We start from the raw sequence: 27,480 nt of genomic DNA, 5'->3' as shown, positions 1-27,480 counted from the left end.
GAGCGACGGCTCCTTGCTCGAGAGCTCTTCGTGTCTGGGGGCTCAGAGCAGCAGTCTGGGGACGGTTTCACGGGGCGGGGGCGGGAGGAGGGGTCGTACCTAGGAAGGGGTTGGAGGGGATTGCAGGAGCCGGGGAAGAGGAGCGAGCGCTGTCCGCTGTGCTAGTCGAGCGGGTAGCGCCAGGCGCCCGCCTTTTCCCGCCCCCGGGGACGTGCGCCGGGTGGGCATCAGGCTGGGCATCAGGCTGGGCATCAGGCTGGTCCCGGCGCCCCGGGCCTGCTGGCCCCCGGCGCTGGCCCGTGTGCCGCCAAGTTTGCCTCTCCGGGTCCAGCTTCTCTCGCTCTCGCCGCCCCGCAGGTTCTGCCTCTGCTCGCCCTGCACCTGCGGCCGCCGGACCATGGAGTCCCCGGTCCAGATCTTTCGCGGGGAGCCGGGCCCCACCTGCTCCGCGAGCACCTGCCTGCTCCCCAACGGCAGCGGCTGGCTGCCCGGCTGGGCCGAGACGGAAGGCAACCACAGCGGCGGCTCCGAGGGCGCGCAGCTCGAGTCCGCGCACATCTCTCCCGCCATCCCCGTCATCATCACGGCTGTCTACTCCGTGGTGTTCGTCGTGGGCTTGGTGGGCAACTCCCTGGTCATGTTCGTGATCATCCGGTGAGTGCGGGTCCCGGCGCCGCAGTGGCTGGGGTCGGGAGGGAAGGTCCGCCTGGCGCCAGGACGCGCGGTTGGGGCTCCAGCCCGGTGGCGGGGCTCTGCCCGCGGTGCAGGACCTCGGAGAGCCCCCGAGGGCGGCCTCTTTGAAGTAAAGGATTCCTGGAAGAGTTTTGGGTGAGGGACTCTGAGGTTGCACGGGGGCGAATAGAACAGCCAGGGGAGTTTTGAGGCTTTAAATGACCCTCCCATCCCTCCCCCCCCCCCCAAAAAAAAACCCTTACTGAAAACTATGGTTATGGAAAATATTAGGGTGTGGAGCAAGGTCAGCGTCTTCTGGAAAGGAAACTAGTTCCTTTGCCTGGCCTTTTTGCCTGGTTGCCCGCACTAGTTCGGAGCACTTTGTTCTGTCCTTTGCAAATATTTTTTAAGGTAAAATTCAAGCCCATTGAATGCACTGGAGATAATTCAGAATTTCCTGTGACTCATCAGATTGGTGTTACGGTTTATAAGCAAAAGCCGATATATCCTTAGGGTTGTTAGTATCCATCCACGCGCCATTTTAGTACTGAAATGTTATCTCATTTACTTAGAATTTCAGTGATTTTTAAAAAATAAGCCATCTAATATTTATCCTCTAAAGTGTGGATTGTGGAGGTTTTCAAAAATTGCTTTGCTTCTTATTTTCCATGGAGAGAAACTGATGATTTTATTTTATTGCTCTTTGGTGTTACATTGAAGTCAGCTTCTATTATAAACATCCAAATACCCACCCATATCTGCTAATTTTCTGGTAGGTGAAGTGATTTTTTATTTTGGCCTCTTTCAACAACAACAACAAAAAAGAAAAAAGAAAAAAGAAAAAAAGAAAAAATCTCAACTTTGCTTTCGATACTCTTTGATATAAATATTTCACTTTCTGGGAGAGTTAATGCTTTGGAAATACACCTTTGAGAGTGAATAAAGAGTTTACATTCCTTTGAAGAGTTCCTGTGAAATAAGGGACACAAGTCACTCAGAGTCACTGTTCATTGAAGTGATGAATAAAAACTACATCTTTAAAAAAATTCTAGCTTTAGTTTAGTTCTTTATTTATTATAAACCTTAAGAACATTATCTATAGCATGAGTCTTGGGAAATCATCATAATAAAAAATGCCCATTCATCTGTCTATCCAGGTTTGAGAATTTTATCTTCATCTGTACTCCAGAACTAAAACCCATCATTTAAGCTTCCAAATACACATTATAAAGCTCATTTCATCTACAATTAGCATTTGTAGCTTGGTAGCCTTGGTTTCCATGATTGTGTATTGCATTTTATAGGCATCCTATCTGTGACAAGTAAAGGCCACAGAGGGAGGAAATATTTTAAAAGCACATTGTTTTCCAAAGTCTTTAGTAATTTCAGGGCTGCTCTCCATTAGAGAGAAGATTATAGCAACCAAAAGAAAAGAAGACAGCTGTGTTCTCAATTACAATTAAAAGTTTTAGGAGATCTTTGGTTCAGAGGCTGTGAGTTTGTAATAAAACACTGCTACACAAAAAGAAGATGCTAAGAAAAGAAACAACTCTGTTCCTACTTATATCATATTTAAGTGCATGAGTAAAATGAATACATCTTATTGTTATTTGAAAGAGCACCTGAAGTTCTGAGTTTGAGAAGAGCTTCTTAGTTGTTAACAACTGTTTATATAGCCCTACAAAGTAGGATAAAAAGGAATGAAGAATCCTAAAATATGTGCAAAGACAACTCCATGGGGAACAGTAGAAATGTCAGAATGAAAACAGAATTATGTATATATTTTTAATATATTTTTTAAATATTCAATTTATTTATTCATGAGAGACAGAGAGTGAGAAAGAGTGAGAAAGAGAGAGAGGCAGAGACACAGGCAGAGGGAGAAGCAGGCTCCATGCAGGGAGCCTGACGTGGGACTCGATCCTGGGTCTCCAGGATCAGGCCCTGGGCTGAAAGTGCACTAAACTGCTGAGCCACTCAGGCTGCCCAAAAACAGAATTATAGATTAACTAGGACTTTTAATGGCGGATATGAATATGAAGAAATAGAAATGAAATATAAAAATATATAACAATTATATGTAATTATATATAATGAATAATCACCATTATAAATAGTAATATAGTACTCATCAATTGTTCATATATTTATATAATATATACAATATATAATTTTATATATGTGCTTCTGTGTGTGTGTGTGTGTGTGTGCATCCAAAAGATATCCAGGATCAAAATTTATTAAAAGATAAATTCAGCTAAAAATCCAAAAAAAGTTAGCTGGTTCAGGTAACATCATTCATCCTCCCACCTCACTCCCAACTGGTTGGAAATGAAGTATGAAAAGTGAGGAATCATCCTGGAATGCCAATGTACTGAAACATTTGTTTCCTTATATCTATAGCTATGAGGATTAAGGAGTATTTGGTATTGGTTAAGACTGAGAGATGCCCAAAGAGTTGAAAAATAAAACCTCAAAAGGAAGGTTAGTAGAAGTGGGTTTATTTTGCTCAGAAGAAGAAGGAACTGAAGACTTGAGAGAGGTGGCTAGTGTCTGCACACCAGAATTGAGAGCAGAACGGGAATACGGAATTCAAATGCAACTTTTATAATTGATGTTGAGGGCTGAGCAACATTGCTTAAAAAGATGGAGGACCACTTTTGAGGACACTATTTTAAAACACTGTTCATTGAAAAGGGCCATGGTTCAGTCATTTAGGACATCATTCTAGAGATGGGGTTTAGATGCTTGGATGTTGGGGCAGATGTAGTCCAAGATGGCCTGCTCAGACCCAAGGAGAAAGCTAGGGTTGTGGAAAAAGCTGTGACTATTTTTAGACCTGTCTTACAAATAGCTTTCCCATCTTGGATGCCTGAAATGCTGCCCAGTATCCTCTGAGTATATTTAACATTTCAAGGGTTTTCATCATTTTATATGTACCAACTACCATAACTGCCTAATATTAGGGCATAGGAACTTTTCATTGTGAAAACCTTATAACTAAGCACTCAGCCTCCCTTCTCACCAGGCTTTGGAGTTTTTGGTCCTGGGGTGGGAAGTTCTTACCTCAGCCATAGATCCCTGTCTTTGGCTTCTACTGACACCTTGGGTGTGCCCCTGGGTACAGCACTTAAGATCCTAACCCTGTGTTCTCTCCACCTCTTCCCATGTAGGTCACCTGTGGGGAATGCTATGATGCCCATCCACATTCACATCTCCGATCTCTCCAGGCAGTCTCACCTATGACATGACATCTTAAACTTCCATTCTCCCACAACTTCCATGCATATGGCTATTTCCTCCCGTAGCAGACATGACTAAAAGTTTAGGGACACTAAATATATGCCAGGCCAGTAAAGCTACCTACTTCATGGAAATCATTTTATTTACTCTTCACAACCATAGTTGTATTATCATCCCCATTTAACAGATGATGAAATGAAGGCAAAGTAAGATTAAATAAACTGACTAAGGTCACACATGCTGATTGTGGACCCCAAATGACACAGAGCCTGTGCGTCAGTTTGCTGTTCACTATACCACTTCTGCAAACCTGTGGATAATTTCTTGCCAGGTAGCCCTTTATTTTCTCCCAGACTTTCTTTCTTTTTTCTTACCTTGCCTGGATACCACAAACCATCGCCGCAGCCTCTCTTGACAATACACTCAGCTGCCGTGACTTCTTGTCCTCTGCGGCTGTCTTCTACTGAACCTTGACCCTGGATCAAGTCAGTGCCTTATATTCCTTGTTCCTATACCCAGTGAACTGAATGCTGGTGAATAAAATCCGTTTTATCTTTGTCTGGGCAAAGTCACTGCCTTCAAGTGTATCTGACCCCAAGTCTGCCTAGTTTTTCTGTCTCTCTCCTGTTTCCAGAAAGAGCCAATTCCTTTTCCCATTCCCAACAAACCAAACCAAAACCAAAACAACAAACAAAATCCAAATTAATTTAATGGGTGCTAATTCTCATGTCATCTTCTTGACCGTGTTTCATCATGGTAGCTCCCTGTGACACTAGAGTCTAGGTGCTGGGAGTGTTCTTCCTACATATGTGCATTGGCAGCCACCCTCCCTCATACCACACTGTCTCTGCAGAGATCTTTCCTTCTTTGTATCCAGGGCAAATCCCTGTTCCTGAGAGGTGAATCTCATCCCCTCCTGCTCTCCTGAGGTCTCTGCTGTGTTAGTTATCTCCCCTCTGTGCTATCTGCAACCTCACCACTGCTTTTGTCCCATAAGCATCTGGATATAGTCCAGCATCTGTCGTCTTACAAGTGATCATTATCCATCACCCTTCCATTTTTCTGAGTTCCCTTGGCTAATGTCTTTTCATCCTCCTTACCTGTAGGTAAGCTTCTTGGGGGGATAATCCTGCTTCTTCAATTTCTCATCTTCTATTCCTCAGACTGTGCCCTTGGGTTCCCTCCCTGGTGCTCCTTTACCAAAGCCAGAGCATCATGTTTCAGCCACTCGTTTTAGGCTGACTGTCCCTTGATTTCTGTGGAGATTTGGTATGCTCCACCAATCTTATGCCCCTTGCTTCCTCTGATAGCACCCTCCTTGACTTCCTACCACATCTTCGGGGTTTCTCTTGTCTGCAGCACTGATGCCTCTTCCTCTTGGGTTTCTTAATTGATCATATCTTCCAGAGCCTTTTCAGATCTTCTCTCCTCACTTTGCATATTCTCTGTATTAGTCAGGATTCAATCAGAACAGCAGAACCAGAAGGAGATGCACATGTGAAAAGATTTGTTGCAAGGAATTGGGTTGCAACCATGGAGCTGGCTGAGCAAGTCTGAAACCTGGGGGTCAGGCATCAGGAGAGGCAGGCCAGGCCTCTGGCCCCAGGTAGAACTTCTTTCTCAGGGAAGCCTCTGTTCTCCTCTATATTAGCATGCTAGGACTGCTATCACAAAGTGCCACAGACTTGTTGATTTAAACGACAGAACTTACTTTCTCACAGGGAGGCTAGAAGTCTGTGATCAAGGTGTTGGCAGGGTTGGTTTCTTCTGAGACCTCTCTCCTTGGCTTGTCTCGATGGCTGTTTTCTCCGTGTGTCCTTACATGGTCTTCCTTCTGTGTATGTCTGTGCCCTAATCTCCTCCTTTGATACAGACACCAGTCATATTGGATTAGGGCTCACCCTCACGACCCCATTTTACCTAGATTTTATCTCCTTTTACCTCTTTAAAGGCTCTATCTTCAAATACAGTCACATTCTGAGGTACTGAGGGGTTAGGACTTGAACACATGTATCTGAGGGACATAATTCAGCCCTAAACACTTCCTATCCCCCTTCTGTTCCCCTTAAGAAAACATTCTCAAGTTTCAATTTTCATAATAAGTATGTATATATGTTCTCTTTTGTTTAATTTGAAGAAAAACTATACTCTTATATGCTTCCTTTTAAGTTAAATGTAAGTATAAATAAAAAATTATTAGGACAAAAATAGCAGGAATCAAAATTTCTTAGCCCTCAATCTTTTAAGCTTTGCATTTTTCTTTTCTCATTAGCTTTCATTAATTCATTGCTACCACAATAAAGACCTCTAGGGGATCAGTCTTTTGCTACCCTTGCCCTGAGAGTGGACTTTTGTTTCCCTATAGTTCAGAGGGCAGTGTTGAAATTTCCTAAAAGTGGCAACTTTATCAGGGACTTAGAAAAAATAAACAGAGCCACAAAAATACTCTGGAAATGGTTCCATTTCCTGAACTCAAATTTCTTCTTCAAAGGCAGTCAACCTACCCAAGGTTACTGGGCACAAAGGTTGTTTTCTATAAGGCTATATGTTTTCTTGCTCAAAAATTGGGAGGCAGAATATTTCTTCTCCAAGCCACTGACAGATGTCCCACTCTGCTGAGACCATCTTAGCTTACATAGGATATATAGGCTCTGGTCACCCCTGAGTCAGTCTGAGTCCCCTGGTTGAAGTTGTATCAGTCTCAGAAAACTGTGTGGCTATCACTGAATTGAGGAGGTGGGAAGAAGTGAGGTGACCCAAACAGAGTGTCTGCTGCAGTGCCTGCCTCTTTTCCATCCAGGGTGTCCGTTTCTTGGGGAGATTCTCATTGCAATCACGGCAGTTGTATGTACACACACATTCCATATTCTCTCAAATGTCACTGTATCCTATCTTGGATAATATCACCAGACTACACCTAGAGAGACATTGAAGAAAAGGCAGAGGCATAGTGGTATAATTAACCTGGTGCTGCTCCCTATCTGACATCCATCTTACCTCAGACTTTGATAAAAAAATATGTTCTCATTTATCCTGAGTCCTCTCTTGGGAATAAATGTTGAACATTTCTTTTAAAGTAAGCATAGTAAAGATCCCTCCAGAAATGATTTTCAAAAATGCCTATCTTGCATTTCTCCAAGTAATTTTATTACTTGACAAGCTCTTAAAAGAGAGAATTTATTTCATTGCAACTGGTGATATGGATTCGCAAAATGGAATTTTCTTCCCTGTGGAACATGTGATGCTGCTGAAATCCGAATCCTTGTGATCTGTTTCAGAGACCAGAGACTAACCAGCTACACTCTCCTCCTCTCAAAAAATCAGAAAAAGAAAGAATTATAGAGAAATAAACCCTATTTGGTCATCAGATATAGATTTCCCAACCTTTAACAGACTCCAGGCAAAATTGTAGTCTTCAAAATCACTTCTTGATTCTGTTGACTTTATGAGACTTTACAATTTTTCCTGGTGCCTGTCTTAGAGTTAGTTTTAGAAGGGATTTATTTCTGGCTGGGAGATGATTGCTCCTCTCCATTAATCATTCAGCTGTATCTCTTGAGCAGCAGTATCTTTGTGTGAGCTGTGCAGTTGGCACTTTCCTCACTCCAGATTAACTTCTTGACATACTCAATTATCCTTGTCCTGGGGGGCTCTGCTTTTAGTGCCAAAACCTAAAATTGTATGGCTGCCGGACAGTCTTTCTTCTAAGGTTTCAGTGCTGAAAGTAATATAGGCTCAAAACTCTATTTAACAGAAGATTTATTCCTCTACAGAAAATCAGCCCATTTATGTTTGTTTGTATCTTTGGAGAGGATGCTGGCTTATGTCTAAGATAAGGAAAACTCATGTAAGAGAATAGATTTTAGAAGTGGGGATGATGTTATAAAAGGCTTGTGTGTGTGTGTTTAAACACTTACCCCTTCCCTGGCCCCATAGGTCAGAATTCAGGTGAAAGACAAGAAAAACAGATGGCACATGATGAATATGTGATGAATTGAGAGATCCCAAAGGAATTGGTCTAAAGGCGGTGAAGGAAGCCTTCAGATTAACAATGGTTAGTATTGTGAGCATTTAGAGATCCTCTATTACAAGGGGAACATTTTTCTGAGCTCCTGCTGAGTATTAACTTAACTTCACAAGACAACTAAACTCTCTCTGCTTACAGAGTTACCTTCTGCCCAGTGAAGGGGCCATCTCCTTCTGACAGCATGGAAGGGTAATCTTTAATCTTACCTCCTCTCTGCCAGCATTCTGTGGCTTCCCTTAGTTTGGTCAGTTTTCTGTATAAAATTGGAAAAATCATTTAAGGTATCTGTGCACTTCTAAGTATCTAGATAGCTGTAGGCTGAGAAACTACAAGTCAATCACGTGAGATTTGTAGTTTTCTATTGGGTGTTATCAGGCATGATAAACTCTCACCCTGTGTGCATAGCTGCATACACTAGAATATTCATTCTGGGTGTCAGGGCCATGCCTACAGAGGAAAAGGAGGTCCTGGGCACCAGCTATTGCATTCTCCAACCACCCTGCATGGACAGCCTGCCTCCCATGCAACACAAATGCATGTCTACCATTCTGACTGTACATCACTGCCAGTATGGTCTCTGAGGTTGTGACAGTCATGGAACTCAGGGACACATTCTGTCCTTCTGTTCTTTCTACCTTTGCCCTTTGCATATGGAAGAGTATTTCTGGGGAACTAAAGGGGCTTGACAGCTGTGTGAATCTATGGATTCACATAGTGAATGTGAATATAGTGAATATATTCAATTGCAGAGTCAGATCACTGGAAAAACAATGACTGAATTTCCTTTACTTCTCTTAAAAATTAATAAGCTATTGCCCCTTAGTAAGGAACCAATGTTTCAATAGCAAGTAGTCCAAAAAGACATAGCAAATTAATTTTATCGAAATGAACTGAAAGTTATCTGGAGAATTAATGAAGCAAACTCATTATGTTTTCAAATAAATTCTTCTGAAAATTCACATCAGTAAAGCCATCATTTAAAACATCATTTCTGATCATTTAAAACATAAAATCCAAATCTTTGTATCTGGAAAACATGCCCAGGGAAATGAATAAATCACGCTTGTTGGCAACACAGAGAAAAGAGTGTCAAAGCATGTCTCTTGTTAATGCTAGTCTTCCACTGTTGGTTTAAAAGAACTGCATTTTCCTAGGTATCACAAAAATTTCCTTCCATTGAACTTGGTGTGTTGAGGGTCTTCAGACCTGAGTGCAGCTGTAGTGCTGTGAGACAGTGAGTGGCCAGCTTCCTGTGGGCCAGGAGTTTTTGGTCACACTAGTTTTTTTCACCAGACCAAACAGCGATTCCTCAGGTGCATTTTGTTGGCCTGTAGGTATTTGCTGTACTAAAAGGGTCATTTCAGAAGAATGACCACTAGGGTGTTTGTTTGTTTCCTTCTTTTGGAGCTGTAGTTTAATGGCTACATGTTTTACTCCCTCATGTCTCACTAATTTGTGGTCTCAGGCAAGCCATTTAATTCCTCTTTACTCTGGCTCCTCACCCAAACAATGGGCACTGTTTGTGAAAAACTGTAACACTATAATGTACATGACAGCATTTGTTCATTGACGGCAGCATGTTAGTGTTTTATATTAGTATTATTTGATTCATACCCCCCTTTCTTCATATTCAATGTTTTTTACCCTCATGGCGCATACTTAACCACACTTATCAGAATGTTTTTCAATCTTTAGCTGCCGGAATAATTCATAGAATCACATTATTTCTCTAGTAAAATTCTTCCTTCCTTAAGAAACTTTGGAATGACAATCCTGAATTTCCTTGCTGATTAGCTATGGACTCTGAGAACCCCTGAGAATCATCTCTAAGACTGCTTATTCTTCAGAATAAGTAAGGGCAGTGGTATTTTATGGGACTGTCATACAGGTTAGGTTATTAGGACAGTGGCAGGTAGTAACAACAGCAATGATACTGGCAGCAGCAATAGTGAGTCTGAGGGCTGGCATCCAATGAGCTGTCATCAAGTACCAGTTCGTGTGCTGAGTACTTTGTGGGACTGTCTCATTTAATCATCATGACAACTTTGCCAGATAAAGTTCCTAAAACAGAATCTGTACAGACTATTCCCTCAATGGATGCTTAAAATGGTTTTGCCTATTGGTATTCAAGGTCTTCTGTGGGACCTGACACACTTTTCCCCATCCCAGCCAGGCTCTCATTACTGTAGCCGTGAAAGCCTCTCAATCCAAGTCCTCCTCAAAGTGCAAGATCCTGTCCGGGTTTTGTCTTCTTTAAAATGTGTCCAATCTCTTCACTGCTGATCCTTCCCTTCTGTCTTTTCCTCTGGTTCAAGTTGTAATTGAGCCAGTCAGTTGGAAATCTCGCAGGGGCATGGTCCATATATTGAGTTTTTCAGTCATCCTCAATGCCCAGGATATTGCTGTGTATGGGACAGAGACTTAAAAATGTGTTGAAATAATGAATGATGAAGACAGGGGAAGAAGCTTGAATATAACCAGAAAGAAGGGAGGGTGTGTGTATTTTCAGCATGGGGGACAATTGCAAATGAGAGCTAAAAGCAACGATTCAATAAAATGGAAAACATGTAATTTATTACATGTTAATTGTAATTAAATATATATGGTGATTACTTATCAAGATTAAGGATTTATTATGCTATCATAAAGCTAAAAAGGAGTTCCTGATTAAAGAAATATCATTTAAATTTAAAATAAAAAAGCACTCAGGCAATGCACTTCAGGAGCAGGGGATGCTAATAATTCAAGAATGAGCTCTTCTACTGCACAGTGTCTGAGCACAGCAGGCACATGGGAAGGACAAGAAGATGTGAGACTGCTGTGTCACAAGGTCAATGTTCCTCCTGCTGGTGCCTCATTTTTCTTGTGGCAAGTGCCAGGCTCTCCCAGGAACCTGGGAGAGCTCAGCAGACAACCTTGTTCATGTATGACTGCCAATCTAGAAGCCACCCCTCAATTCTCTGTAAAGAAAATACAGTAGGAACATCTTGTGCTAATGTGTGATGGGGAGCATTTCTTATTCCTGGAGATACCCTCTGCCATGTTGCCAAGTGATGACCTTCCTCATGACTCAGCACTCTAGGCCTCCTCCTGGCCTGCTCCCTACATCCTGTCTGGTACATCTTACCATCATTTGCAGGCTTATAACATTGACAAGTGTAGCAAGGACAGCCTACAGACTTTGCTCTTTTAGTGCCATATGCTCCTGTGGTGTGTACGCTAAAAAGTGCAACCACTTGCTGCCAGCCCACCTCCATATGAGCCGAAACTTCCCACTCAGATGGTGCCATTTTACTTGAAATACTTAAAAATTTTTGTAAGGCAGGGTGGATGAAGTGGAAAATAATTTCATATCTTATCATAGTAAGAAAGCTTACTTTTTTCCCTCAGGGGACATTTGACTGAAAGGACTAGCTACTATCTCAGTTTGATTAAATGCTAACAATACCAGAGTGCTCAACCAGACAGTTTGAGGGTGAGGGTCTTATTATCACACTCTCACAGGTCCACTGTGAGAGTCCACTGTAGTATATAAAAGTCCACTGTAGTATATAAAAGACTGTCAGTAAATATTTGTTGTACTCATAGTTTATTCACTACTTTGAATTATACCTTTGGTTCTCCATTTTGATGTGGTAGGTTTATAAGTGTCTTCCAAAACCCTAGGAGAGAGGCCTTGCCCTGCCACCCCTTCCAGATGGTCCCACTGAGCCTTTGCTAACACTAGAAACATCACTTTACTCACTTGAGTCTAACTCACTTCACTAATATTAGGTAGAAGACATAAATCTCCTGGCTAACCATGAGGAGCAGTTGTCGTGAGAATCAGATAAAATACATGGAGATCAAAGCACTGGCCTTTGTAAATTATAGAGTTCTGGGAGGGTTTAAGAATGCAGAAAGTGGCAACCAGCACCCAAGTTTGAGTCTTGCAATGCTTTTATAACGTATCACTTTGAGCAATGCACATAACTCCAGTGATTCTCAGTGGTGACTTCTGTAGAAAAGGAACTGATACCTACCAGATGAAGTTGCAATGGAGACTGAATGGGATAAATATGTGGGATGTACATCGGAGTCTGACAGAGGGAGTGTTTGAAATAAATGGTTACTAAGATTGTCATCATTAACATGAACCATCTCAAAATGAGAGTGATGCTGTGACATAGAGATGCTGGCAGATCCAGGGGTCTCCATGGCAGGAAGGCACAGGTATGTATGTCTCTAGGTCTCTGGTAGGTGTCTCTGGCCCTGAGCGATGGTGACAGTGGTAGGCTCCTACATGAATGGTCTGGGAAGAGCTTATTTCTCTGGGAGCAAGAACTTTTGCTCCAATTAGTATAGTAAAATTAGTGTAATTTGTAGACATTTCTGTTATAGGAGCTTATCTCTGTTATTCTGAGATTTGATGACAGGTTTGAATTCTTTCTAAGTTCAAGCCTTAAGCAATTTCATACATTTATTTGTTAAAAGTAGTTTTGAAAAGCTAAGAGAAAAATCACTCATCATTTTTTGATTACTTAAAGATGCATCTTATATATATATATATGTAATTTGCATCAATTTTTAAATTTACATTCTAGTTAGTTAATATATAGTGTAATATTGATTTCAGGTGTAGAGTTTAGTGATTCATCCCTTATGTACAACACTTAGTGCTCATCACAACAAGTGCTCTCCTTAATGCCCATCACCCATCTAGCCGTCTCCCTGTCCACCTCCCCTCCAGCAACCCTCAGTTTGTCCTCTATAGTTAAGAGTCTCTTATGGTTTGCCTCCCTCTCTCTTTTTTTCCCTTCTCCTATGTTCATTTGTTTTGTTTCTTAAATTCCACTTATGATATTTGCCTTCCTCTGACTGACTTATTTCTCTTAGCATACATGATACACTCTAGCTCTCTCCATATCCCTGCAAATGGCAAGATTCCCTTCCTTTCTGATGGCTGAATAATATTCCATTGTATATACATACCAAGTCTCCTTTATCCATTTGTCAGTCGATGGACACGTGGACTCTTTTCATAATTTGGCTATTCTTGATAAAGATGCATATTATATTTTATCATACCTCATATTTCATACCATTCACGTTCTTCTAGCATGTAAGGTCACAGGCATCATTTTTACTATTATCTTTCATATTCAAGCTGAACCGTGGCTCTAACTAAGAACTAGGTTCTTTTTTTCTTCTTGTGGTAACTGATCGCTCCCACATACATAAGAGAAGGGGAGGAGTTGAAGACTATAAAATAAATTAGACATATTCTCAGGATTAGGAGGATTCCATCAATTATCTCAGGAGTTCTATGAGGTAAGCATTATATTTCCCATTTTATAGTTGAGAAACTGAAGCTCCATTTTTAGTGACCTCTCCAAAATCTAACAGCTGGAGGGAAAAATAAGGACTGGAACCCTGGCTTACACAACTATATAAGGCCGGGAACATCCATCTAACTTCATAAAATAAGAGGGGACCTTACTTCATAAAGTAAGGGTCACTAAATGTGACTGCAGAAGTCCAAGTCTCTGCCGACCACAATCTTTGATTATATCAGAGATTCTTGGGGAGAAAGTTGAAAAAAATAGGAGATTGGCTTGTAAGATGAACTTTTCAAACATAAAACCATATTAAATGAGCCAACATTTGAAAAGATAGCATTTCAGTCTTGCTCATTGGAAACATTTGCTCTGTCTCAGTAGGTGGACTTCCCTAGTTATCTGTGCCTTTATAAAGCCTATGCTCTGAGCATTGGCCATATACATTTAATCACTTATTTGTTTGTTTGTTTATTTATTTGTTTATGAGAGATAGCACACAAGCAAGGGGGAGGAGCAGAGGGAGAGGAAGAAGAGGGCTTACTGTTGAGCAGGGAGCCTGACATGGGGGCTCTATCTCAGGACCCTGAGATCATGATCTGAGCCGAAGGCAGATGCTTAACCAACTGAGTCACCCAGGCATCCCACATTTAATCACTTTCTAAAGCTTATAGGCCACATAATAATATGTGAGTGAAATCTGTAAAGGTAAAAGATAACATATTTTAAAATAAACTCCTCATTCTTCAGATTAAAGCACTGTTTAGATAGCAGAGCATCAAAATGGAAATCGACAGATACTGACTGTGCTATTCTATACCATGCCTTCATCCAAGCACAGACAAACCACTTCCTAGCAAGAAGAAAAGAAGAAGGGGAGAATTTGGGGGGAGGGTGAGAGGGACGCTGAGAGTGATCCTATGTGTCACACATTTTGAGTCAGGTCACCTACTGCATTTATCTTCGGATACAACCATTTGGTTTTATTATCTTTATGTGACAGGACCTGAAACTCAGAAAAGTCATATACTGAATCCAGTCTGAGGATGATCTGACTTCATGGAAGACAACTCTGCCTCCCTGGAGAGCCAAAGCTGTTTGTCACTACATGTTAAAAGACATTTCTCATGGAAATTGATGCATTGAAAAGACACTCTAGCAGTGATCAATAATAACCATTGAGATGGAAAACTACTGAAAGCAGTAGTTTTCTATAAGACAGCTCTTTAAAAATGACCTTTAATGACAATCAAAGTCATACCGTAGGGGTATGGTTGAATTAATTATGATAAAGTCTACAAATCTGGGGTGTGTAGAAAGTAATTAACATAGATTTCCCATACATATCTTAGCATTTGGCCTCTGAAAACCTGCTGAAACTGTTTGGGATGCTTCATGCCCTATAGATCCCTGAGGGGGCATTCTCTAAGTAAACCAATCCTCTTAATTCAGTTTTAGTTGAGAGTGGAATTGTTCTAAACTTCATGTTATAATGCAAAGAATAATTTGGGTTTATTTTTATTTTTATTTTTTTAAATTTGGGTTTAAAGGCAATCTTTTTGACCTCTTTTGAAAATTACTGTCCCCTCGTTTGGAAGAGGAAACAGCTTACGTGCTTTAAAAATCTCTCAAGATGAGAGTATAGAAAAACTGAGTTATTTCTCACCTACTGTGCTAGATTACATTTCGTGTTGTGATGTGTATAAGGAAGAACTTAACATCATTTACATAATGCACTTAAGATGAAAAACTAAAGGCACACTGGCAAACAAAAACCAACAAACTTAGTTGCGTTTTAGCAATTGAAATTGAATGTGTTTTAAAAGTGAAACACATTTCAAATTTTCAAAAGACGTAATTACAATGATGGATTTCTCAAAATGACCCCGAGGGAAAGTTGAGTAAGCTTTATCTTTGTTTTATGCAGTGAAAGGGAAGTAATAAAGTATGTAAAAAATGCTTAAAGCCAGCAACTCCAGATAGGATTAAAATGAATTGTCCGTCACAAAATAAAGACCTGTATTATGTGCAAGTCTGTCAAAAAGATCTGTATATATATCTTCATATATTTATCTGTTATTTTCTTTACCTTTTTAAATTTAAATATATTTTGAACAAAGTAGAATAAAAGCTAAGTTAAGTCAGAGATTTTTGTCCATTTTTTCTACTACCCTTAGGATCTAGAACAGTCCTTTTACGTATTAAATGCTCAATAAGTATGTAAAGAATAAATGAATTAGAAAAACAAATTCAGTAAGTCAAAGGTTGTCACAAACATGTTTACCTCAAGGATTTGGCACAAAGATGAAGAGATATGATCTTATTTCTTGTCTTTTAGATACACAAAGATGAAGACAGCAACCAACATTTATATATTTAACCTGGCGTTGGCGGATGCTTTAGTTACTACAACCATGCCCTTCCAGAGCACGGTCTATCTGATGAATTCCTGGCCATTTGGGGATGTGCTGTGCAAGATAGTCATTTCCATTGATTATTATAACATGTTTACCAGCATATTCACCTTGACCATGATGAGTGTGGACCGATACATTGCTGTGTGCCATCCTGTCAAGGCTTTAGACTTTCGCACACCCATGAAGGCAAAGATCATCAACATCTGTATTTGGCTCTTATCGTCATCTGTTGGCATATCTGCAATAGTTCTTGGAGGGACCAAAGTCAGGGAAGGTAAGGGCAGTCATTTTCATCTCATTTTTAAGAACCTTACTTCTAATTATGCAATTCTTAATTTGCAAGTGAGTAGGACACATATCTAAGGGAAAAACTAAAAGGCAGTGGAAACGTAATGCCTAAATCCATGGAAGATGAGAAACACAACAGTTTTGTGCGTTAGGGGTTACTCAGCTATTAGAAATGACAAATACCCACCATTTGCTTTAACGTGGATGGAACTGGAGGGTATTATGCTGAGTGAAGTAAGTCAGTCGGAGAAGGACAAACATTATACGTTCTCATTCATTTGGGGAATATAAATAATAGTGAAAGGGAATATAAGGGAAGGGAGAAGAAATGTGTGGGAAATATCAGAAAGGGAGACAGAACGTAAAGACTGCTAACTCTGGGAAACGAACTAGGAGGGGTGGTAGAAGGGGAGGAGGGCAGGGGGTGGGAGTGAATGGGTGACGGGCACTGGGGGTTATTCTGTATGTTGGTAAATGGAACACCAATAAAAAATAAATTTAAAAAAATCTCCATTTCACCATTGTAACAACTTCATTTGGCATAGGCCATTAAGAATTGGGTTCACAGATGGACAATAGTACCCGTGAGCAAAATTTGGATTCTGAATATACTATACTAGTTCTTAACTAATGCGAACAGGATATTTGATGTTTTTCCCAGTATTTCTAGGGTAGTGGTTCTCACCCTGGGCTGCATGTCGGAATCACCTGGGCACTTCAGAAAATACAAATGATCCTTGAATAGTGGTGGGCACCAGCCCCATGCAGTCAAAAATCCATGTATGACCTTTGACTCCCCAAACATAACTACTAATAGTCTACGGTTGACCCAGAGACTGGGTTACTGATAACATAAACAATTGATTAACACATATTTTGTATATTACATGTTTATATGCTGTATTCTTACAATAAAGTAAGCTGGAGAAAAGAAAATGTTATTGAGAAAATAATAAGGGAGAGAAAATACATTTATAGTACTGCACTTATAAAAAAAAATCCGTGTATAAGTGCACCTGTGTGGCTCAAACCCATGGTGTTCAAGGGTCAACTGTACTGCTGCCTGGGTCCCACCCCTCAGGGGTCTGGTTTAATTGACCTGAGGCACAGTTTGGGTATCAAGATTTTTTTAAAGATTTATTTATTTATGAGAGAGAGAGAGAAAGCAGAACAAGGGGGAGAGAGAAGCCCAAGGAGACTCTATGCTGAATGTGGAGCCCAATGCAGGGCTTGATCCCAAGACCCAAGCCGAAACCAAGAGTCACACACCTAACCATCTGTGCCACCCAGGCACCCCTGGGTGTCAAGGTTTTTAAGATGTCCTCATGTGACTGACCTGCAGCCAGGGTGAGAACTACTGTTCCAGCAGCTTTGCTTTACTAGTAAAAGTAAAACTATGAAAATATCTTCAGTCCTGATGGAAATTCATTTGGAAGAGGGGAACAGATCTGTCACTTTGGACTTTATAAATGCTGTTTATTGCTGTAGAAGTTCTCTAAATTCTCTAGTTTACTAAGGAAGCTCATGATACTTATAAATACAGGTAATTGAATGTGTATAGTAGGGATCTTCCAGATCATAGAAAAAGCAGGTGCTAAATAAAATCAGCTTATCTATCATGGTCCAGTTTGTAATGATAGACAATCTTTTCCCTCTTAAACTCTAAAATGAATTTCCAGCTTAGCCATGGAAGGTGTTAAGCTATAATACTGGCTAAATTTTAAGATATGCCAAACTTTATCAGAGAAGCATTTTGAAATATGATTACACACAGAATTTCCTTTCTTCGTGCATTCAACAAATGGAAATAAAGTTGCAAGAAACTCTTCTGACCCTAGGGTGTTGATGCTTAATAGCTGGATTCAAGAGGACAGGCTACATATGCACCATGAGGACTCGAAGAATGGGCTAAATAATAAAAGAGGATGGCAATTTTCCCCAGGGCAAATAAAGAATTGATTGATTTTGATATTTCACATATTTACAGACTTAACCACTACACTCTTCTAATCATTGTCAGAAAATGACATCCTAGAAACAATGAATTCCAATTCAGTTTTTGAAAGAGGATATGAAGATAGATGTAGGGGCACCTGGGTGGCTCAGCAGTTGAGCACCTGCCTTTAGCCCAGGGCATGATCCTGGAGTCCCAGGATCGAGTCCGCATCCAGCTCCCTGCATGGAGCCTGCTTCTCTCTCTGCCTGTGTCTCTCATGAATAAATAAATAAAATCTTAAAAAAGAAAAAGAAGATAGATGTAGGTTTTCCAGGAAGGAGTTCCTGTAGATGAATGTGTGCTAATGCCATGGAAGAAAGGATCCACCAGTGTCGGGAGATTAATTTGTGCAACAAATAGAGGGGAGAGTGGGAGAAAATTAAAGTAGCCTTGTAGGAGGGCTCCTTCTTTCTTTGTTTCTTTTATTTTCTAAAGCAGATTTTGCTTATGTAATGAAAGACTGTCTCTGAGCCATCTAGTCTGCTCATTTTTGAGGGCTGAATGACACTCCCCATCAAGATCACCAAGAGGAGTGTTTTAGATAATCTCCTGAATCAGAGCTGAATGGCAGTGGTAATTTAGAGTGTTGTGTTTGTGGAGAATGCTCAGTGAAGGAAATCAGGCATCAATTGCATTAGAACATATCCACCTGGATGAGAAATTTCAGCTAATGCCTCTGATTTTCTTTCCGGTTTCTTTTTGGTTAAGGGCTCAGATTCTGGAAGCAAACTGCCTGGGATTGAATCTCGATTTCATGATTTATGGACAGGATCCTTTTGGAGACATTACTTAGATTTCTGTGCCTCGATGTCCTCATCTGCAAAATAGCGATAAATAATAGTGCCTACCTCCTAGGAGTTTTCCAGATCTAATTAGTCAGTACATGGAAAGCAAGAAATTCACAGTCTGCTTATTACTACTATTATAATCACTAAGTTACTGTAATGGCTACAATAGGAACAGAATTATTCTTAACAAAAAGAATGCAAACAAAGAAAACTCAAGTTTAGATATTAGAGCAAACTCTATAATTACAACAGCCTTGAGACATTAGAACATGTGCCACAGAAAGCTAGGGCCTTCAAATATTGATACAAAAGAAAAAGACTACTTTGTAGAAAAATCACTTTATTATGGTGGATGTGCAAACTGCTGTGATTATTTAATGTGAACGGCTCAGTGAGTTTTGAGATAAATATATATCTGTGAAACTATCACCTCATCAAGACCACAGACTTCTGTCACCTCCTAAAGTTTCTTCCTGCCCTGTTTATTATTATTTTTCTTGTGTAATAAGAAAATTTAACATAAGATCTACACTCTCAGCAAACTTTGAGTATGCAGTACAGCATGCTTAGCTATAAATCTCTGCTGCATAGTAGATCTATAGAACTTACTTACTTGCAGAGCTGAAATTTGTACCCTTTGACCACTGCCTCCCATCCCTTCCACCCCAAGTTCCTGGAAACCACAATTCTACTCTCTGCTTCTATGAGTTTGATTATTTTAGATTCCATGTATAAGGTAGATCATATAGTATTTGTTTTTATGTGTCTGGCTTATTTAATTTAGCATAATTTTCACCAGGTCTATCCATGTTGCCACAAATGGCAGGATTTCTTTCTTTTTTAAAGCCTGAATAATATTCCATTGTGTGTATGTATATACACACTCTATACCACATTTTCTTTATCCATTCATCCATTGGTGGACATTTGTGGGTTTTTTTTTTTACATATCTTGGCTATTGTAAATAATGCTGCAGTGAACATGAGAGTGCAGATATCTTCGAGATATTGATTTCATTTCCTTTGGATATATACTGAGAAATGGAATTGCTGGATTATATGATAGTTCTATTTTTAGCTTTTTGAGGAACTTCCATACTGTTTCCCAGAGTGGCTGCATCAATTTGAATTCCCACCAACAGGAGTTCCCTTTTCTCCACATCCTTGCCAACATTTTTTTTTTTTTTAATAATAGCCACTCTAGCAGGTATGAGGTGATATCTCATTGTGGTTTTTATTGGCACTTCTCCGATGATTAGTGGTGTTGAGCACCTTTTTATAATCCTGTTGGTAGTTTGTATGTCTTCTTTGGAGAAATGTCTATTTCAGTTCTATGTCCATTTTAAATCAGGTTATTTGCTTTTCTGTTATTGAGTTATATGATTTCCTTATATATTTTAGATATTAACCCCTTATCAGATACATGATTTGCATATTTTTTTCCATTCTGTATGTTGCCTTTTCATTTTTCCTTCTCTGTGCAGGAAGTTTTTTGGTTTGTTTTGGGTTTGTTTTTGTTTGTTGTTGTTGTTTTTAGTTCGAATTAGTTTGACATAATCTCACTCATTTATTTTTGGTTCTATTGCTTGTGCATTTGGTATCATATCCAAAAAAAATTATTGCCAAGGCCAGTATCAAGAAGCTTTTCCCTTACGTTATCTTCTAGAAATTTTATGGTTTTATTTACATTAAGTCTTTAATCCATTTTCAGTTGATTTTTATGTATGGTGTAAGATAAAGGCCTAATTTCATTCTTTTGCATGTGGATACCCCATTTTCCCAGCACCATTTATTGAAGAACTTATTCTTTCCCCAATTTCTATTTGTGGTACCCTTATTGAAGATTTCTTGACTAGCATATGTGTGGGTTTATTTATGGCCTCTGTCTTCCATTCCATTGGAATATGTGTCTGTTTTTTATGCCAGCATCAGACTGTTTTGATTATTATTGCTTTGTAATACAATTTGATATCAGGAAGTGTGATGCTTCCAGCTTTGTTCTTGCTTAAGATTACTTTAACTGTTCAGTCTTTTGTGGTTCCATATGAATTTAAGGTTTCTTTCTTTCTCTTTCTTTCTTTCTTTCTTTCTTTCTTTCTTTCTTTCTTTCTTTCTTTCTCTCTTCCTTTCTTTTCTTTCTTTCTTTCTTTTTCTTTCTTTCTTTCTTTCTTTCTTTCTTTTTATTTCCTTCCTTTTTTCTTTCTTTCTTTCCTTCTTTTTTTTTTTATTTTTTTGAGAGAGATAAAGTGAGTTCAGGGTGGGGAGGAGCAGAGGGAGAGGAAGAGAGAGAATCTTAAGCAGGCTCCACACTCAGTGTGGACACAGAGCTCAATATCACAACCCTGAGATCATGACCTGAGCCGAAATCAAGAGTTGTACATTTAACTAACTTAGCCACCCAGGAACCCCTGAGAATTATTTTTTTCTATTGCATTGAAAAGTGCCATTGGGTTTTGATAGAGGTTGCACTGAATTTGTACATAGTTTTGTGTAGTATAGACATTTTAACAATGTTATTTTTCCTGATCCATGAACATATGATATCTTTCTATTTATTTGTATCTTCTTAAATTCCTTTTATTTCAATGTTTTACAGTTATCAGTATACAGATATTTTATATTTATTTAAAGATTTATTTCTAAGTGTTTTATTCTTTTTGTTGATAACATAAATGGTATTGTTTTATTTGTTTTTCAGATAGCTTATTGTTAGTGTATAGAAATGCAGCTGATTTTTGTATATTGATTTTGAATTCTTTTTTTATAAAGATTTTATTTATTCATTCATGATATATATATCATGATACATATATATCATTCATTCATATATATATATATATATATATATATATATATATATATATATATATGAGAGAGAGAGAGAGAGAGAGAGAGGCAGAGACACAGGCAGAGGGAGAAGCAGGCTCCCATGCTGGGAGCCCGACGATGGGACTCGACCCCGGGACTCCAGAATTTCGTGCTGGGCCAAAGGCAGGCGCTGAACTGCTGAGCCACCCAGGGATCCCCTGATTTTGAATTCTACAACTTTACTGAATTCGTTTTTTCTAATAGTGTCTTAGTGGAGTTTTAGGGTTTGTTATACATAAGATTGTGTTATCTCCAAACAATTTTATGTCTGATTTGGATGCCTTTTATTTCTTTTCTTGCCTAAGTGCTCTGGCTAAGACTTCCAGTACTATGTTGAATAAAACTGGTGAGAGTGAGTATCTTTGCCTTGTTCCTGATGTTAGAGGAAAAGTTTTCAATCTTTCACTGTTGAGCAGTGTGTTCCTCTGGGCTGTCATATATGGCCTTTATTACACTGAGATACATTCCTTCTATACTGACCATGTTGAGAATTTTAATCCTGAATACATGTTGGATTTTTGTCAAAGGCTTCCTATTGAGGTGATCTTATGATTTTTAATCTTTCATTTTATTAATGTGACATATCACATTGTTTGATTTGTGAGCCATACTTGCATCCCAGGGATAAATCTCACTTGATTATGATATATGATTCTTTTTGTGTACTATTGAATTTGGTTTGCTAGTGTAGTAGGACTTTTGTATGTCTGTTCATCAGAGATATTGTGGTGCCCTTTCTGGTTTTGCTATCAGGGTAATTCTGGCTTGTAAAATGAGTTTGGAAGTGTACCTTCTTCAACTTTTGAAAAAGCTTGCAATAGATTGATATCCTTTTTAAATGCTTGATCAAACTCACCAGTGAAACAATCTGGCACTTGGTTTTTCTTTGTAGTAGTCTTGTTTTTTTTTTTTTCCTTATGTAGTCTCAATCTATCTGTTATTAGTCTATTATATTTTTTAATTTCCTTGTAATTCAGTCTTATAGGTTGTATGTTCTAGGAATTTATCAATTTCTTCTAGCTTATCCAATTTGTTGGCATGTAATTGTGTATAGTAGTCTTTTATGATCCTTTGTATTTTGTGTTATCAGTTTTAATATCTTTTCTTTCATTTAGTCTTATATCTTTTTTTTCTTAGTCTAAGAGTTTGGATTTATCTTTTCAAAAAACCAAATTCTTTTTTCTACTATTTTTCTGGTCTCTACTTCATTTATTTCTGTTCTGTTCTTTATTATTCCCTTCCTTCTACTAACTTTGGACTTTGTTCTTTTTTTTTTTTTTTTAGTTCCTTAATATGTAAAGTTAGGTTATTTATTTGAGGTTTTTTTTTTTTTAATGTAGGTGGTTATCACTATAAACTTCACTAAGAATGGCTTTTGCTACATCCCATAGTTTTGGTATATTGTATTTCTTTTGTCATTCAACTCAAGCATTTATATATATATATATATATATATATATATATATATATATATAATAATTGTATATACTTATATACAAGTATATAAGTATATATATACATATATATATATATATACTTAATAATTGTTACATTCTTTTGATGACTTGGCTCTTTTATCATTATATTGTCATTTATGACAGTTTCTAAGTTGAAGCCAGTTTTCTCTGATATAAGTATAGCTACTTCTGTTCTCTTTTGATTTATATTCACATGGAATATATTTTTCTATTCTCACTTTCAACCTATGTGTGTCATTAAAGCTAAAGATGCACTCTTTTTCCTGAAAGAGAACATTTAATAGAAATGGTACATGTTGACTTGAATTTCCTTGATGATTGCCTCAGTACTCTCTTTTGGAGGATATTTCTAACTCTAACACTGAATGCTTTCCAAGGTCTTGTAAAAGTAGCTGTAGTTTATTTTGCCCATTCAGCAAATATTTATTGAGCTCCTACTACATGAAAGACAATTTGTTCAAGAGGAAGCTGATTAAACATCAGCTCTTATATTGCCTTACTTATCTTAGCAGATTGCTCTTCCATAATAACTACTGTAATCAGTATCCATTTTCAAGGGTTTCCATGTGGTATTCATTTATTCACTTATTCAACAATTTGTACTCCTGAAGTACCTCATGTTCTTATTTAAGGATTTATATTCCTTAAGTATCTTATGTTCTTGCCACCCTATGTAGCAAGGATTATATATTGGATAAAGCAAGCTGGGTATCCACGCTATGGTAGTTTGATTCTGGATGGAGAGAAAAATGTCAGGAAGGGTAAGATATTTTTGCAGAAGAGCTTCTGTCTAGCTTCTGTCATTATATAATGATTTTAAAATAAGGTAAATATAATATATATGGAGAAAATAAGTTGCAAGGGTGAGGACTATTCAAATGGATCAGACTCTGTATGAATGTCTCTGATGTGGCTTTTAAGCTGAGGCCAACCTCGAGAAAGAGACAATGTTGAAATATACAAAAGTTAAGCATGGAAAAGACAAAACAAAACTAGATGTGTTCCCTATCTTCACTAGATTCAATAGACAAATCAAATCTAGATTAGTATGTTTTTTAAATTCAGATTTTTTTCAATGTGTACCTGTCAAAAGCTGTTTAATAAATGCTTTTTTATCAATGATAATAATGATGATTTTTTAAAAATGATTTTAACTCTTAGTATTCCCATAAACACTAAAAGCAGAAATTAAAAGAGATGCTTGCTTGTTTCTAATAGTCTTCATGTAATAGTACTTTAAACAATTATTTATTTTTTTTTTTAGAGAATCAAAAAATTGAGTTATTCTGGAAGTTTGTGTTTACTAATGAAAGGTTTGATCTGGTATCTAGTTGATAAAAGATATATTTATAAGATAATCATCTTTATTGGCCAAAATGATTATATTCTTTCTTTTTTACAGTATGCCTAATTGAAATTCTAAGATGATATATTTTGTTTTTACTAAGAGATATTTGACCAAAATCACATTAAAATATTTAGAAAACACAAATAGAGCTGTTTCACTACTTAAAAAAATATCTTGTTCTATTTTTGAAGTGGATTTTCCCAATATCAGAAGAAAATATTGTCATTATAAAAATTTTATTCTTATTATTTTTCATGATTACTTTACCTGTAAAGAAGGATCAGGACAAAGAGTTTGCCTGGTCTGTGCTCAATGACTGCTCAGAGGGAAGGGGGAAAATGTGGGCTGGCTGATGCTTGGGGAGAAAGGGAGTCCCCCACAGTGGTGAGCAGGCTCTCAATGAAGTGTCATAAAAGTGCTTATCCTGGGTTCTCTGTTCTTTTTGATCTCTGCTCTTTCCAATATGAAGGTCATTACAAAGGGAATACTATCAATCAAAGAGAAGCAGAGCAAATAACACAATTTTCCAAGTCAAGTAATCATATAAAATATTTGTTTTGTCTGTTACATAGTGTTGTTAAAATGAAAAATCTGTTTCATTTATGAATTTTCTTGATGATGGTGCTAATGAGCATGATTTTCTTCCTCCTTTTTCTCCTTTTCCTTATTCTGTTTTTTTCTTTCCTTTTCTTCCTCTTTCTCCTTCTCCAAAAGTTTACTCATGTCTCAACAACACCCTCTAGTCAATCAATTCCATTAAGTCACAATTCCTGGGTCATATTTAAAGATTTATTTATTTATTTATTTATTTATTTATTTATTTATTTATGATAGAGAGAGAGAGAGGCAGAGACACAGGCAGAGGAAGAAGCAGGCTCCATGCAGAAAGCCCAACATGGGACTCGGTCCTGGATCTTCAGGATCACGCCCTGGGCTGAAGGCAGTGCTAAACCACTGAGCCACCCATGCTGCCCAAACACACTTTATGTAAATTTTTACTGACCCGAATAGTACTTTCTTGTAAATCACTTGATTTTTTCATACAAGTTGGTTTTTGTTAAATTGAATGGCTAGATTTGAAATATTTAGTCACTTATTACAAATAGATACTAGCTTTTATTGGCAGAGCCATAGGTCTGGGAGAATTGTTAATTAATGGAAATGCAAGTAAGGCTTAATGCTATAAATTACCAATTTAGCTCTTCTGAAAGTCATCCATATCAAACTGGTTTCCACAACTACATAATTTATATTGCTAGCTAGCTTTATGTATTCCATAGCATTGTATACATTACCAATAAATGGTGACTTTCTAGCTTCATTGATCTAAGCACAGATAGTCTGGTTAATATATACAGCATCCATTCCTAATTTGGTGGGCTGTTTCAGGTACTGTCATCTTACCATAATTGGACTTTTGTACCCAAACATATTAAAACTCACTTTTAGAATATTTTGCAGCCACAATAATAAGAATAGATTTTCTTTTTGTGCTTCTGTTTGTTTTGTTCACCTTGTTTAGATGTGGATGTCATCGAGTGCTCCTTGCAATTCCCAGATGATGATTACTCCTGGTGGGACCTCTTCATGAAGATCTGTGTCTTCATCTTTGCCTTTGTGATCCCTGTCCTCATCATCATCATCTGCTACACCCTGATGATCCTACGTTTGAAGAGTGTCCGACTCCTTTCTGGCTCCCGAGAGAAAGATCGCAACCTTCGTCGGATCACCAGGCTGGTCCTTGTGGTGGTGGCAGTCTTTATCATCTGTTGGACACCCATTCACATTTTCATCCTTGTGGAAGCTCTGGGGAATGCCTCTCACAGCACAGCTGCCCTCTCCAGCTATTACTTCTGCATTGCCTTGGGTTACACCAACAGCAGTCTGAACCCCATTCTCTATGCCTTTCTTGATGAAAACTTCAAGCGGTGTTTCAGGGACTTCTGCTTTCCAATTAAGATGAGGATGGAGCGACAGAGCACTAGTAGAGTCAGAAATACAGTTCAGGATCCTGCTTACATGAGGGATGTTGATGGGCTAAATAAACCAGTATGACTAGTCGTGGAGATGTCTTCTTACAGTTCTTCAGGAAGAGAAGAGTTTAATGATCTCGGGTTAACTCAGATTAGTACTGAAGTCTAACATGGAAAGATAGAATTTTTAACTAACTTTTAGAAATCTCATGGTCTGAAGTCATAAGATGCAGACTGGGTCTGCCACCCAGGTCAGTGGAAGCATCAAGGTTGTAAGGATGGAGTACAAAAGAATCGAGTAAGCAAATACAGCCCCTTTCTAAGGCAGGGAAGAAAGGCGGACTCTCAGTTCCTTTGATGAACAAAGAAACAAGCCTTTTTCTTCTGGTCACCTAGATTTAGTTCAGGACCCATCTGCTGTGGCTTTCCCATGCAATGTGGTTCCAAAAGCTCTGTTTAGAAAAAAGGACAAGAAAAAAAATATTGGTTTTAGAGCTTAGTGGGCATCTCATCCAGATGCTTTACATTGATAACAACACCCTGAATAAAAACAAACACCATTTCCAGGGCACATGTCCAGCTCACTTTATGCTATGTGGACACACATGTAGTGTGTCTGTGTGGTGACAATTCTGGTTTAGATATGGCTTGGACCTACACCTTAGGTGTCTGATGTTCATGTATAATAGGAAATTATCTTGATATTTATGAAGTTATTTAAACATGCAAAGGGTGGTTTCCAACATAGCTTAATTTCTTAAAAGGCACAGTTTGTTTTGCAGCATGCTATTCAGATACATAATTTCATAATAACGCATGTCCTTATGTCAAGAAATATAAAGTGATTCAAATATCATTGAAAGTATCTATAGTTTCATCTGTAAATAATAGGATACATGCAAATAAAGACTGGGCTTGCCTCTCATATGGGCACTTTCCCGAGGACACACTAACAATATCCCCTGAGTTACTGACAGTTGATGTGGAAACATTTTGTGGCAACTGAGCTTCTCTCTGGGAATCAGCCAGGCGTTGTCTCTTTCAGACACTAAGCACCAGTTAGTCCT

The 27,480-nt window shown here is 38.5% G+C and overlaps 1 protein-coding gene across 1 annotated transcript; it reads left to right on the top strand.

The window, feature by feature from the left end:
* Positions 1-397: 397 nt before the first annotated feature.
* OPRK1 (opioid receptor kappa 1) lies at positions 398-26,495 on the top strand. Its single transcript, NM_001314092.1, is given in 3 exon segments — positions 398-654; positions 15,596-15,948; positions 25,963-26,495. Coding segments are annotated over 3 exon segments (1,143 nt in total).
* The last annotated feature ends 985 nt before the right edge of the window (positions 26,496-27,480 follow it).

Source organism: Canis lupus, chromosome 29, assembly GCF_011100685.1.
Source record: "Canis lupus familiaris isolate Mischka breed German Shepherd chromosome 29, alternate assembly UU_Cfam_GSD_1.0, whole genome shotgun sequence".
Lineage (NCBI taxonomy): Eukaryota > Metazoa > Chordata > Mammalia > Carnivora > Canidae > Canis > Canis lupus.
Note: the sequence above shows the minus strand (reverse complement) of the source record. Positions and strands in the feature narration are given on the sequence as shown.